This window comes from Perca flavescens, chromosome 8 (assembly GCF_004354835.1).
Source record: "Perca flavescens isolate YP-PL-M2 chromosome 8, PFLA_1.0, whole genome shotgun sequence".
NCBI classification, from domain to species: Eukaryota; Metazoa; Chordata; class Actinopteri; order Perciformes; family Percidae; genus Perca; species Perca flavescens.
In genome coordinates this window covers 9,427,089-9,441,443 of record NC_041338.1, presented here as the reverse complement: position 1 = coordinate 9,441,443, position 14,355 = coordinate 9,427,089, and the positions used below count along the sequence as shown (strand labels likewise).

Here is a 14,355-nt window from a genome sequence, read left to right as displayed (position 1 = left end):
TAAATATTGATTATTTTTTACCAGTATTTCACCAGGTTATAATACAATATTTCTGGCTACTGTGTTTTAGTATATTTCAACTAACTGTGCACAAACTCAATAAAGACACGTCTTTGGTGTGAGAAACCTGGGTTCAAATGAACAAAATGGTTTACCTAGTTTCTCCAGAGATGTGACCTCAGACATATATAACAATTGTAAGTTGCTTTGGATAAAAGCATCAGCTAAATAAGTAAAATGTAAAATATATTTATGTATAATTTCTGTGCAGTTTTGAAGTGTGTTTTGCATCTGGCATTTCCTCAGAACTCTGACTTGACTTATGCTTATTATCACAAAGCTCTGGTAGGTCTGATTAAATGGAGATACTTTTGCCTGACAGAAACAAATATACAGGTCTTGATTTTCATACATCTATCTATCTATCTATCTGTCTATGTATTTCCATACATATGTATCTCTTGCTTTCCTACATAGCATGATTACTTTCATTAAAACATAATCAACTCTTGAAAGGTAGTTGTGATGGGACAATATGACTTGACATGATGGCAGCCCTGCTAGTTGTTGTTTGGGCATTATGTGGGCATGGATGCATCACTCAAGCACTGTTACCTACTACATTCACACTGCAGGCTTTGTTTATTGTCCATATCACATGTTTTGATTGACTGTCCTATTTTTAAATGTGCCGCATATTAAACTGTAGTGTAAACTGGCCACAGCCTGAAAGAGGATGCAAAGAAATGCATGCTATGTGATTCTTCTGGTCTTCTGGATTCTGGCCAGAAGCATTAAAGCACTCCAAGAAAGGGCACTATTCTCAAAATGTACTTATCAAATACCATTACCAACCTATTTTGAACCTTTTCATGTGTTTATGTGAAAGAAATAGTAAATTAAAGCTGTCTGATAATTGCACTTAAGTAAAAAAGTACAGTAACTGGAGGTAGCCGCTTGCTTTGGCCCCTTTCGGCGCATTTGCTCAGGGATCACTTCAGCCCCCTGAGTTTGAGACCCCTGATCTAGAGTGACATCAAAGTCGCATGAATTCTGATTTGACTGTCAATACTGATATCACATCTCAAAAAAGCCTAGCTGTACCTCATTTTGATTACGCAGCTCAAATTCGAACTAGAAAAGATACATTTTATGTGACTTATTGTTATAACATCTGGTCTGAGTCACAAAAAAATCTGCGGTCTAAACACACGACAAACCATTGGTACTAGCTACTTTCAAAATAATTAAATTAAAACATTAAAACATTTTATAATGTTCTGTCATACAGAATTTATAATTTCATATGTGTCTGCCTTCATAAATTCCAATCTGGACAGTGAAAGTGGGATATTTTGCAGGAACAAAAAAATCTTAATAAAAAGTAAGAAGCAGACAAATCCAACCACATGGAGAGGCTTTTCCATGTGAAGAATTGTAAACAACTTCTTGGATTGCAATATCTTGGAAATATATGAAACAGCACAAAAGACTTGAAAGGGTTAAATCAGGAACCATTCTGTAAACAATCAGAGTCGTCAACGGATCTGCCAGGTGCAGACAGCAGGTCAACTTCAGGTCAACTTCAAAGACAACTCTCATTTCAGTCTCAAGTCAGGAGCAGGAGATTTTGGGACATGTGACTCTAAATGTGAAACTTCCAATCATTTTAAAGAACAACGTTTGAGTGGGAGGGGTTACGTTAGAAAGCGCGGTGGATACAACGTAGAGACCGGTAGAGACCGGTGACCCAGAGAGGAGCGCGGCTGCTTTACTTGTCTTAGTGTTTGAGACAGGAGAGCGACTTTTATGTGCAACGCGAAATTCAGGATGCAAGATTGACAATCTGCACGTAAAGAAGAACTGCAAGGTACGTAAGCCCAAAATATAAACTCTATAACTAACGTTAGCGTTACCAACTCAAGCTTGGTAACTTTGTTAGCATAAATGTTAGCTTGTTAATCATTTACCAACTTTGACTTTGACGCTTGGCAAACGTGCTAGCTAATTCTGTAACTTGTGACCTGAACCTCGACGTTAACATGGTTAACAGTGTCAAGTAAATTAAGCAACGTTACAGTAACGTTAGGTAGCCAACGTTATGAGTGAAGTGTTGGCTCACTAGTTAGTATAATGTAACGTTAGGTTTTTTTCTACGTTTTTGACGCCTTTTTTCAGTTTGTTTTTGCTTTCTCCAACGTTTTAAATTGTTACATTTTTCTTCTACACATTTCAGCGCTTATTTCTACGTATTTTCTGATATAAAACTAAAATTGAAAACGGGTCAATGTGACCCGAAGTCAACACAATGGTATTAACTGTTTTACCTATTTAGCTAACGTTACTTGCACACAATAGTTTCCAATGCATTTTTTTATTTTGGCAGATTTCTTAATTAAGATTGCCTATGCATTCAAATACATTTTTATTCTTTCTCTCAACAGATTTGCTGACCTCAAAGTAATCTGAAGAGGTGAGTGTTTCGCCATGTTCAAAGATTACACTTGTCACAGGTGTGGTGTTTCTGTGAAAACCCTAAAAAGTTATGTACAACATCAAGGGCTACACAGAAATGAGGCTCATTACCAGTATGCATGTTGCATAGCAGGTTGCAAGTCTCACTTTAGAAATTATAATGCATTTAAATGCCATGTTTACCGTCATCATCGGCAGGCATCTTCTGTGTCACAGTGTGAGACTTTGCAGGGACCATTAAATGTGAACTTACTCACTGTAACTGAAAGATCTTTTGTGTCACCTGAAATATCATGCTTCAAAAAGAGAGGAGGTGCAATGCCCCTTCAACAACTGTGATAAGACTTTTTCAGTGAAATCGTCTTTAACGTCTCACCTATCTAGAAAGCACAAACACTCCACAGCTCTTCATGTCTCTGGTGCATACTGTCTTCCTTCAGCTCCTAGTGAGCCTCAGTTTTCTGTTGCTGAAAGCCAGTCAGATGAAGGGGCAGTTGATGGTGGGCCTGCTGAGGTTACACTGGATCCTGCACAAATGAAGAGTTTATACATGAGAAATCTGTGCATGTTTTACATGAAGTTGCAGGCAAAGCACCTTATCCCCTCCTCTACAATACAGTTGATTGTAGAAGAAATTAATAGTCTCAGTGGTGTTTGCCTTAAAGTATCTCTTCACACAAAAACTAAACTAACTGAGACAGAAATTGAAGATGTTTTGAAGACCCTAGATGACATAGATATGCATTCATCCTGTAGCTCTGCACTTTCTACAGAGTACAAGAGAAAAGAATTTTGCCTATGTGCATCCACAGACAGTTTTTTTGGGGTTTGATGAAAACAGAAAGCAGCGAAATGCTCAGTACATTCCCATAAAAGATACATTAACAGCTCTGTTAAAAGATCCTGCTGTGTGGGAAGAATGTTCTACAACTGGGAATGAGAGTGCTCCTCTTATTTTAAACGATGTGTGTGATGGATCTGTATTCAAATCCAATCCTCTGTTTTCAGAGTCAGGTCTCACTTTAAAGGTGATACTGTATCAAGATGCTTTCAAGGTGGTTAATCCCATTGGCTCTGCAAAGAAAAAACACAAGATGCTTGGGGTCTACTTCACTCTTGCAAACTTTGATCCTTTTCATTGATCCACCGTTGACAACTTGCAGCTTTTGCTCTTGTGTCGAGAGGCTGATTTCAAGCATTTTGGGCATGAGAAAGTGTTTTCTCCATTGTTATCAGATCTCAGAGATCTGGAGACAAATGGTCTGAATATACATGGAAACACTGTGAAAGCAACACTCTTTTGCATTGCTGGTGATAACTTGGGTTCACATAATATCGGTGGCTTCACAGAAAACTTCAGTACATCACGCCATTTCTGCCGGTATTGTCACATTACCAGAGATAAGCTAGATGACTTGGAACACAATGCACCCATCCGCACAGTACAAGACTACAATGCCACTGTGCAAGAGCTGCACAATGATGATGTAAGTGAAGTCAGAGGTTTGAAATTTGACTCTGTCTTTAATTCTCTGCCATTTTTCCATGTCTGCCAGCCAGGCCTCCCACCCTGTATTGGCCATGATTTGTTTGAGGGTGTTGTGGCATACGACCTTGCCATTTACATCAACTATTTTGTCAAGGTGAAGAAATTCTTCACATATTCCCAACTTAATCGTAGGATCAGGCAGTTTGGCTATCAGGGATCTGATGGTAATTCTACACCCTCAGAAGTTTCTGAAAAGGGTGTAAAACTAGGTGGCCAGGCAGCAGAAAACTGGTGTTTGCTGAGGCTTGTCCCTCTTATAATCGGTGATAAAATCACAGATACAGAGAATCCAGTATGGCAGCTGACTGTCCAACTGAAAGAGGTAGTGGAATTAATTTCTGCCCCTAAAATATCAGTACCACAGATTGCTCTGCTCAATGTTCAGATACGTGACTATCTAGAGGCAAGGAAAGAAATGTTTCCTGGGCACAAACTGAAACCAAAGCACCATTACCTCACTCACTACCCTGCATTGATACTGAAACTTGGCCCACTCATGCGGTTGTGGACAATGAGGTTCGAAAGCAAGCATTCATAATTCAAAAGATGTGTGCGAAGAACACAAAATTTCAAAAACGTATGTCAAACACTTCCCAGGAACCACCAGCTACTACAAGCATACCTACATTCAGGCTCTTTTTTTGCACCTTCATTGGTGGTGAAGAACTCCACTCCTTTCCATGCTGAACTGTACAGCAATGCAGTGCGCACTGCTGTAGGAGAAACTTTGGTGAAGGAACCCAATGTTGTGGCAAGTACAGAGGTACAGTGGAACGGCACTCAATACAGAAAGGGGTTCTTTCTTTATCTGAGCCATGGTGAGTCAACCGAATTCGGACAAATTCAGCTTATACTGGTGAAGGAGGAGAAGCATGTGTACTTTATTGTTACACCTCATAATGTGTCCTATTTAACAGAGTTTGGACTTTATGAAGTGAAAGAAGCAAGGCAGACCATGACGTGTATGAAAGGAGAGCTCAAACTAGATTATTATCCATTGCCTGAGTACAAGCTTTTTGGGACAAGAGTCATTTCACTGAAACACAGTGTTGTTGAGACAGAGTAAAGAAAACTATCAATGTGTCTCTTCTCTCCTGTATAGTTATGGATGGACGGAGTGGTCTTTCTTCTTTCATTACCTCAACACTCCCAAAACTAAGGGAACTTGACCCTTTGCTCAAGGCTCTTCAAGAATTAGGAGTTCACGACCTTGAAGACTTAAACTACATTCAAGAGAGTGACCTTCTTCATGTCCTAAAGCCAGTGGAAGCAAGGAAACTTATTTCCCATTTGAAAACCACAAGTATGTGTTTGTACATAATACAACTTTTAATATTGAGAAAAAGATATATATACATACATATATGCGCTGTTCTGGTGTTCTTATTATCTCCAAATAAAGGTTTATGGTGTAACTGTAACAAAAAAATTAAACAAGACATAACTCTACTATTGTGTGTCCTTTAAGGCCAAAGAGATGCGTTGGACAGTCTTCCCAGCAACCAACAGTCCTGTGACAGTCCTCCTACACAGCCTGATGAGATGTTCCCTTCTGGTGAGTCCATGCCTATTGCACAGAATGTGACTTTTTTGGTCTTTGCACTGATCATTATTCTTCCATCCATCCATCTTCGTCCGCTTATCCGGTGTCGGGTCGCGGGGGGAGCAGCTCCAGCAGGGGACCCCAAACTTCCCTTTCCCGAGCAACATTAACCAGCTCCGACTGGGGGATCCCGAGGCGTTCCCAGGCAAGGTTGGAGATATAATCCCTCCACCTAGTCCTGGGTCTTCCCCGAGGCCTCCTCCCAGCTGGACGTGCCTGGAACACCTCCCTAGGGAGGCGCCCATGGGGCATCCTTACCAGATGCCCGAACCACCTCAACTGGCTCCTTTCGACGCGAAGGAGCAGCGGCTCTACTCCGAGCTCCTCACGGATGACTGAGCTTCTCACCCTATCTCTAAGGGAGACGCCAGCCACCCTCCTGAGGAAACCCATTTCAGCCGCTTGTACCCTGGATCTTGTTCTTTCGGTCATGACCCAGCCTTCATGACCATAGGTGAGGGTAGGAACGAAAACTGACCGGTAGATCGAGAGCTTTGCCTTCTGGCTCAGCTCTCTTTTTCGCCAACAACGTGCGATAGATTGAATGTAATACCGCACCCGCTGCGCCGATTCTCCGACCAATCTCCCGCTCCATTGTCCCCTCACTCGCGAACAAAACCCCAAGGTACTTGAACTCCTTCACTTGGGGTAAGGACTCTTTCCCAACCTGGAGAAGGCATTCCATCGGTTTCCTGCTGAGAACCATAGCCTCCAATTTAGAGGTGCTGATCCTCATCCCAACCGCTTCACACTCGGCTGCGAACCGATCCAGTGAGTGCTGAAGGTCACAGGCCGATGATGCCATCAGGACCACATCATCTGCAAACAGCAGCAATGAGATCCCCAGCCCACCGAACTGCAACCCCTCCCCACCCCGACTACGCCTCGATATCCTGTCCATAAATATTACAAACAGGATTGGTGACAAAGCGCAGCCCTGGCGGAGGCCAACCCTCACCTGAAACAAGTCCGACTTACTGCCAAGAACCCGGACACAGCTCTCACTTTGGTCGTACGGAGATTGGATGGCCCTGAGTAGAGACCCCCTCACCCCATACTCCCGCAGCACCTCCAAGTTCAAGTTCCACTTTATTTATCCTTAGAAAAGGAAAATTGATTTGCAGCAGGATATTCAAAAACACATGCATACACATACATGTGTAAGCAACATTATAAACACAGCACAAGACACACATCAACACCTTCAATAGAGACACCTTCCCCAAAACCAGTGACAAGATCCAATTGGACAGTACACAGGTCAATATGTCATAATGAACAGTAATGAAAATAAGACAATAAATAAGAACATTTCTATATAAAAAATTCAATGATGTCCCGCAAAAGAATTCAGGTGCCTAATAGCCACAGGAATAAAAGAATCCCTGGCACGTCTAGTTCTTAACATAGGTAGCCTAAAACGGCGACCCGAGGGGAGCAAATTAAACTCCCCAAAGAGTGGGTGATCAGGTCACCTCCCACAGTATCTCCCGGGGGACCCGGTCATACGCCTTCTCCAAATCCACAAAACACATGTAGACAGGTTGGGCATACTCCCAGGCTCCCTCCAGGATCCTTGCTAGAGTGAAGAGCTGGTCCGTTGTTCCACGACCAGAACGGAATCCGCATTGTTCCTCCTCAACCCGAGGTTCGACTATCGGCCGAACCCTCCTTTCCAGCACCTTGGAGTAGACTTTACCAGGGAGGCTGAGAAGTGTGATACCCCTGTAATTGGCACACACCCTCTGGTCCCCCTTTTTAAAAAGGGGAACCACCACCCCAGTCTGCCACTCCTTTGGCACTGTTCCAGACTTCCACGCAATGTTGAAGAGTCGTGTCAACCAGGACAGCCCCTCCACACCCAGAGCCTTGAGCATTTCTGGACGGATCTCATCAATCCCCGGGGCTTTGCCACTGTGGAGTTGTTTGACTACATCAGTGACTTCCGCCTGGGAAATCGACGACAATCCCCCGTTATCCTCCAGCTCTGCCTCTAACATAGAGGGCGTATTAGTTGGATTCAGGAGTTCCTCAAAGTGCTCCTTCCACCGCCCTATTACCTCCTCAGTTGAGGTTAGCAGTGTCCCATCCTTACTATACACAGCTTGGATGGTTCTCCGCTTCCCCCACCTGAGGTGGCGAAAAGTTTTCCAGAAGCACTTTGGTGCCGACCGAAAGTCCTTCTCCATGTCTTCTCCAAACTTCTCCCACACCCGCTGCTTTGCCTCTTTCACGGCAGAGGCTGCAGCCCTTCGGGCCCTTCGGGCCCTTCGGTACCCTGCAACTGCCTCCGGAGTCCTCTGGCATAACATATCCCGGAAAGACTCCTTCTTCAGTCGGACGGCTTCCCTGACCACCGGTGTCCACCACGGTGTTTGTGGGTTACCGCCCCTTGAGGCACCTAAGACCCTAAGACCACAGCTCCTCGCCGCAGCTTCAGCAATGGAAACTTTGAACATTGTCCACTCGGGTTCAATGCCCCCAGCCTCCACAGGGATGCACGAAAAGCTCCGCCGGAGGTGTGAGTTGAAAGTCTGTCGGACAGGGGCCTCCTCCAGACGTTCCCAATTTACACGTTTGGGCTTACCAGGTCTGTCCAGAGTCTTCCCCCACCCCCTGACCCAACTCACCACCAGATGGTGATCGGTTGACAGCTCTGCCCCTCTCTTCACCCGAGTGTCCAAAACATACGGCCTCAGATCAGATGAAACGATTATAAAATCGATCATTGACCTTCGGCCTAGGGTGCTCTGGTACCAGGTACACTTATGAGCATCCCTATGTTCGAACATGGTGTTCGTTATAGACAATCCATGACTAGCACAGAAGTCCAACAACAAACAACCACTCTGGTTTAGATCAGGGAGGCCGTTCCTCCCAATCACGCCTCCAGGTGTATCCATCATTGCCCACGTCTTGCGTTGAAGTCCCCCAGCAGAACAATGGAGTCCCCCACTGGAGCCCCATGCAGGACTCCAGTCAAGGTCTCCAAGAAGGCTGAATACTCCGAACTCCTGTTTGGTGCATATGCACAAACAACAGTCAGAGTTTTCCCCCCCACAACCCGCAGGCGTAGGGAGGCAACCCTCTCGTCCACCGGGGTAAACTCCAACGTAGCTGCGCTCAGCCGGGGACTTGTGAGTATCCCCACACCCGCCCGGCGCCTCACACCCTGGGCAACTCCGGAGAAGAAAAGATTCCAACCCCTATCCAGGAGTACGGTTCCAGAACCGAGACTGTGTGTAGAGGTAAGCCCCACCAGATCTAACTGGTAGCGCTCCACCTCCCGCACCAGTTCCGGCTCCTTCCCCCACAGAGAGGTGACGTTCCACGTCCCCAGAGCCAGCGTCTGCTGCCCGGGTCTGGTCCGTCGAGGCCGCTGACCTTCACTGCCACCCATGTGGCAGCGCACCCGACCCCAGCGGTTCCTCCTACAGGTGGTGGGCCCATGGGCTGGAGAGATGGGAGCCACGTAGCTTGTTGGGGCTGTGCCCGGCCGGGCTCCGTGGCAAACCCGGCCACCAGGTGCTCGCCGACGAGCCCGCCGTCTGGGCCTGGCTCCAGACGGGGGCCCCGGGCTTCCTCCGGGCAGGGTCACTCCATCTCTACCTCGTTTATTCATTGGGGTTTTTGAACCATTCTTTGTCTGGCCCCTCACCTGAGACCACTTTGCCTTGGGAGACCCTACCAGGAGCACAAAGCTCTAGACAACACAGCCCTCAGGTTCACAGAGACACACAAACCTCTCCACCACGATAAGGTGATGGTTCACATATTTTAAAGTGTCTGATTGTCTGGAGTTTCACTATTTGGCAAGTATGCATCTTCTCTGCATATGGCCATTAACTATTCTAAAAATAAAAAGGCACCATGTCAGTGTTGCTCCACTACATAACTAAATGGAACATAATTTTGTGTAATTTACTTATTTTAATTTTACTGATTGGTTAAAAAACAAACTAAGCCACCAAAAATTTGTATGAATTGTTTGGCTTTACAGTGCATGTTGCATCATCATATTTTCATCTGTAACCTTTCAGGTGGCTACAGATCAGCAAGTTCAAATTCACCAAGGTCAACATCTAGTTCAAGTATGGGTTGCACACCTCGTCAACCGTCTGACAACAGCTGGCATTTCAATTTTGAAATTCCTTGGAAGAAGTTGCCATCTGAGCTCATCAGAAAATTAGAAGAAGGGAAGTGACCAACAAAGAGTGAGAGACTTGAAATGATACGGCTGATTGTCAGTGAAATCTTAACAATATGCCCAACAACCGGGAAGAAACACCTCAGCGAGATCGCAAGAAAGATGACAAAGGTGTATCCTGTGGCATTCACTGATGTCATTGAAGGTGAAATTGTGGGCAGTGGATATGACTCCCTCACAAAACAGATGATCAGCAGGGTGGATAACTTGAGGAGAGGAAGCACTCCACTTTCCTTAAAGAGACAACTTATTAGCACCAGTGAAGGAGAGGATACCCCACCCAGGAAAAGAAGACTAGACACCTATGGATGCATAAATTGGCAACCAATACGTCTGCCAACTGATGAAACACTGGAATCCCAGAAGCATGCACAAGAACAGTTAAAGAAAATGTACAAAGAAAGATGCCGTGACACCAAAAGTATTGAGAGAATGATGAGGACCACCTTCTTCACTCAGAGAAAAGACATTATCAGTGGACTTGAGACCTCTGATTTGACAAATGATTGGCCATATTTATTTGAAATAACTGGCATGAAGACTCATTTTAAAGAGCTCACAGGCATGGACATTGATGATAAAGCCATAGAAAAGAAATATGCCAGGGTTATTTCATACCTCAAGACCAGTGACAAGACCGGGAAGATGGAGACCATCTTCAGAGAAATGGAAACATCAAGCAAGAATGTTGCAGATGTCAATGCTGCTGGCTTTTTTCAACTACTTGTTAGATATTTCAATGAGGAAGAGGACCAGATGTTCCATAAACTGGATCCAACAACCCTGCCCTTTGAAGTGGACTGTGCTGAACTTCCAAGTACGCCATGCATTGTTGTGTGTGGTAAGTTTGAAGATTTTCTTTTTCTGACCTAGTTATGTTATAATACTATTATTATAATTTACTATTGGTTATTAAAGGTGTAGTTCTTCTTTTTTGCCTTCTTCCTCTACATATGAGGGCATGGATTATGGATGGCATGGATGTCTAACAATGACTCATACCACCATACGTCACAAAATCAGAACTATTGGACTTTATTGCTTTCATAAGAGCGGATGCTCTGACACAGAAATGAAAGATATCTGGACTGTAATCTGGCTGGACTGTAATAAGCCTGAATTAAATCATTGGCACATGAACATGTGTTTTGGGGGATTGGCTTTGTAGGGAAGACTGAAGAGAGGGGGTGGGATTTTTTCGGTTGTATACTTTTAAAGACTACAACAAACCCTATTTCCAAAAATAGTATAGACAAATGATTTCCAATAGTACTGACCAGCATAATTTTTTTTTTTTTTTATATATATAAACAAAGTTGGAATTCCATGCCTGCAGCACACACAAAAAAAGTTAGGACAGATGCATGCTTTATTGTTTGCAGGCATGAAATTCTAAATTTGTTTATTTTTACAAAATCTAATTATGCTGGTCAGTAAAACTATACTTTTCTTTGTACTTTTGTCTTTGATTGCCACCCCTACCAATTGTGTTATGGATGTTTTTTCATGTGTTTCGTGTGTTTTAGTTAAATTATAATTTAACTTTACAAACTTATTGAATAATTACTGGACTTTATGGTCTTAGCACACTTTGTCATAAAAATACAGATCCCCTGTCTTTTGTATGTTTACAACAGGAAGTTCTCCTTTGGCAGCAGAGTACTTCATGCTTTCTGTGGACCAGACCATTGTGAATGGTCACATCAATGCCTTCACTGATGCTCTTGTGTTGATGTTTGCCACGTGCTACTGCCTGAACATCTCTTACCCAGCAGCCCAAGGAGCAACATTGGAGTTCTTGCAGAGGTAAGAAAGCAGAAGTCCATTTTAAATATCAAAACAGATATAGAATGACCAGAAAAATAGTTACCCCTTTAAAGGTCCCATGGCATGAAAATTTCACTTTATGAGGTTTTTTAACATTAATATGAGTTCCCCCAGCCTGCCTATAGTCCCCCAGTGGCTAGAAATGGTGATAGGTGTAAACCGAGCCCTGGGTATCCTGATCTGCCTTTTGAGAAAATGAAAGCTCAGATGAGCCGTTTTGGAATCTGTTTGTTATGAGGTCATAACAAGCAAGGTTACCTCCCCTTTCTCTGCTTTGCCCGCCCAGAGAATTTGGCCAACCCATGAGAGAGAGAGAGAGAGAGAGACATCATGGCTTTCAAACGAGAAAAGTGGCAGTTGGTCAAGGCCACACCCCCACCCTCCACCTTGCCCCCCCCTCTCCTCCTCAATAGCTTCAGACACAGAAATGGCACATCCTAAGGAAAGCTCATTGTGGGACTGGCTCTAGTGGCTGTAGTTCTGCACCAAAGCTGAATTTCGGGAAAGAGACTTCAGATACAGTATTAGGGGACGACTAAGGTCTCTATAAAAGAGACTTCAGATACAGTATTAGGGGACCACTAAGGTCTATATAAAAGAGACTTCAGATACAGTATTAGGGGACGGCTAAGGTCTCTATAAAAGCATCCAAAGAGCACCATGTCATGGGACCTTTAAAATCTAATGCAATTTAATAAAAGAGCCTTGCACAGGACAGGATTTCACAACTTTGCCTTGCTGTCACAGTCTGTCTTTTTCACTACATTTTCTCAACCGTAGAGTGTGTATTAATACACTTCTTAAAAGGTACTATGTGTCTAAAGTTTAGTGGGGAAAAAAAATGAACTAACCTTATCAACAGAATAAGAGAGACTAAGTGTTCTGATGTCAAAAGTCAAAGACATCTATGTATTGCAGATATATTTACTGAAGTTGGCATGCTAACAAGCTAATCCCAGCCCATCTTGTGTGGTTATTCTACTTTTTATCTCAAGAGGCGATAGTCCGATAGTGTAACTTATGCCTCCTCCCCTCTAGTTTCAGTTGAGATGTGTATGATGCAACAACTGTGTGTGTGGGTCTTGTGTGCCTCAGCAGCACAGTGAGCAGCAGGTCCGCAATAAGCCACTTTATATTATATTACTTTTAAGTTACAGTGGCCAGTATTGTGCCAATATGCCTCCTCGCTGTACTGTGTGAAATATATGGAAAGGGCGGGTCAGATCTGAGCCGGAAATAGTTGATAGTAACAGAAGTGGAAGAGTGCCTGTGTGAAAAGCCACACGCAGTGTGCCGGCACAGCGCATGTTGTGCTATACGTCACAGTCTTTGCCTTGCGTCTTGAATTGATATGTGAAAGTACACACAGTGTTGGGCTGGACACTAATTCAATATATTTTTGATATATCGTTACGTTACAGCATTTGTCACTGAACAATGTTCAGGGCACAGCCGTCGGTTTATTGTATTCAAGTCGAGCAGTTTAGAACACAATTGGCTGTGTTCTAAACTGCTTGTGTATAATGCCAGGATGTAAAAACTAGACTGCACTTTTGTTCCCATCTATATGCTGATGCTGTCCATGTTTTATCTCCTGCTGCTGTTTTTGCAAAAAATGTTGACTTCAGTGAGGAATTTTTCAGCAGCTACATTGCATGCTGCATGGAGTAGTTTATTTTAAATATAGTTTTTGAAAAAGTGAGTGAAGTAGCACACTCGATAATGTCTGCTCATTGTTAAAACAATAATTAAGATATTACCCTAGACGATACATACCTCACATCCCTGGTGCCTCCTTTTTTTAGTATGAATTCTCACATTGTACAGTTTTTGTTTTTACATAATACATCCAAATGTTGAATTTGGCACGTACGTATGTTTTCCAATTTATTCCTCATTCGTCCTCATGTCAGGATTTAAGGTATATTACGCATTAGTCCACATTTTATTACTGAAATTGTTTGATGTGTTTCACTTGATAGATGCCTTTTCAAGATCAACCCAGACAAGGGATCGAAAGTGGAGAAGAATGCTACCAGAAAGCACCTGGCGGTCAGTCCAAAGGTTCTTTCCCTGATAACAAAAATTGCGGACTATGAATGGAGGGAGTAAACAGAAACACTTTTCAGAAGGGAGCCCATTGCAATCCAATGTCCCTAGTTCTTTCTCATGCACAGTTCATGTTAGTCTCACAACTGTATTCTTGAGTGTTCTTTAATTGTTGTCAGATACTCCCACTGTGACCCAGATGAATACTAGGTACACATCGGAACTAGGGCTGCCACCTCTTAGTCGATTAGTCGACTAATCGGTCGTTTTGGTCTTAGTCGACTAACATTTCTTCAGTCGATTAGTCATTTTTTATGCTTATTCATGCTTAATTACTCATTTCCAAGACACTTCTCAGCACATTTATGGTAAACACAAGATTTAAAGTGGTGCTTTTGCAGGATTAATTGTGGAGAAACTCAGTTTTACAGATGGTTAATTAACTACATTTATATTATTCTTTTCTAGTCTTAACCACCTCTCAAAGCGCACAGCTCTGTCAATTAAATAAATTAATCAATTAGTCGACAACATCGTATAAGTGTTAGTCGACTAAGAATTTCTTTAGTCGAGGACAGCCCTAATTGGAACCATATTTTAACTCCTTGTCAGTTATTGGCTGGAACACTGTTTGTTATGGTTTGT

General features: G+C 43.2%; 1 protein-coding gene across 1 annotated transcript; it reads left to right on the top strand.

The window, feature by feature from the left end:
• Positions 1-10,368: 10,368 nt before the first annotated feature.
• LOC114559656 (uncharacterized) lies at positions 10,369-13,958 on the top strand. Its single transcript, XM_028584442.1, has 3 exons — positions 10,369-10,675; positions 11,472-11,640; positions 13,644-13,958. The coding sequence occupies exons 1-3, from the start codon at positions 10,369-10,371 to the stop codon at positions 13,771-13,773; spliced, it is 606 nt and encodes a 201-aa protein (XP_028440243.1). The 3' UTR covers positions 13,774-13,958.
• Positions 13,959-14,355: the final 397 nt, after the last annotated feature.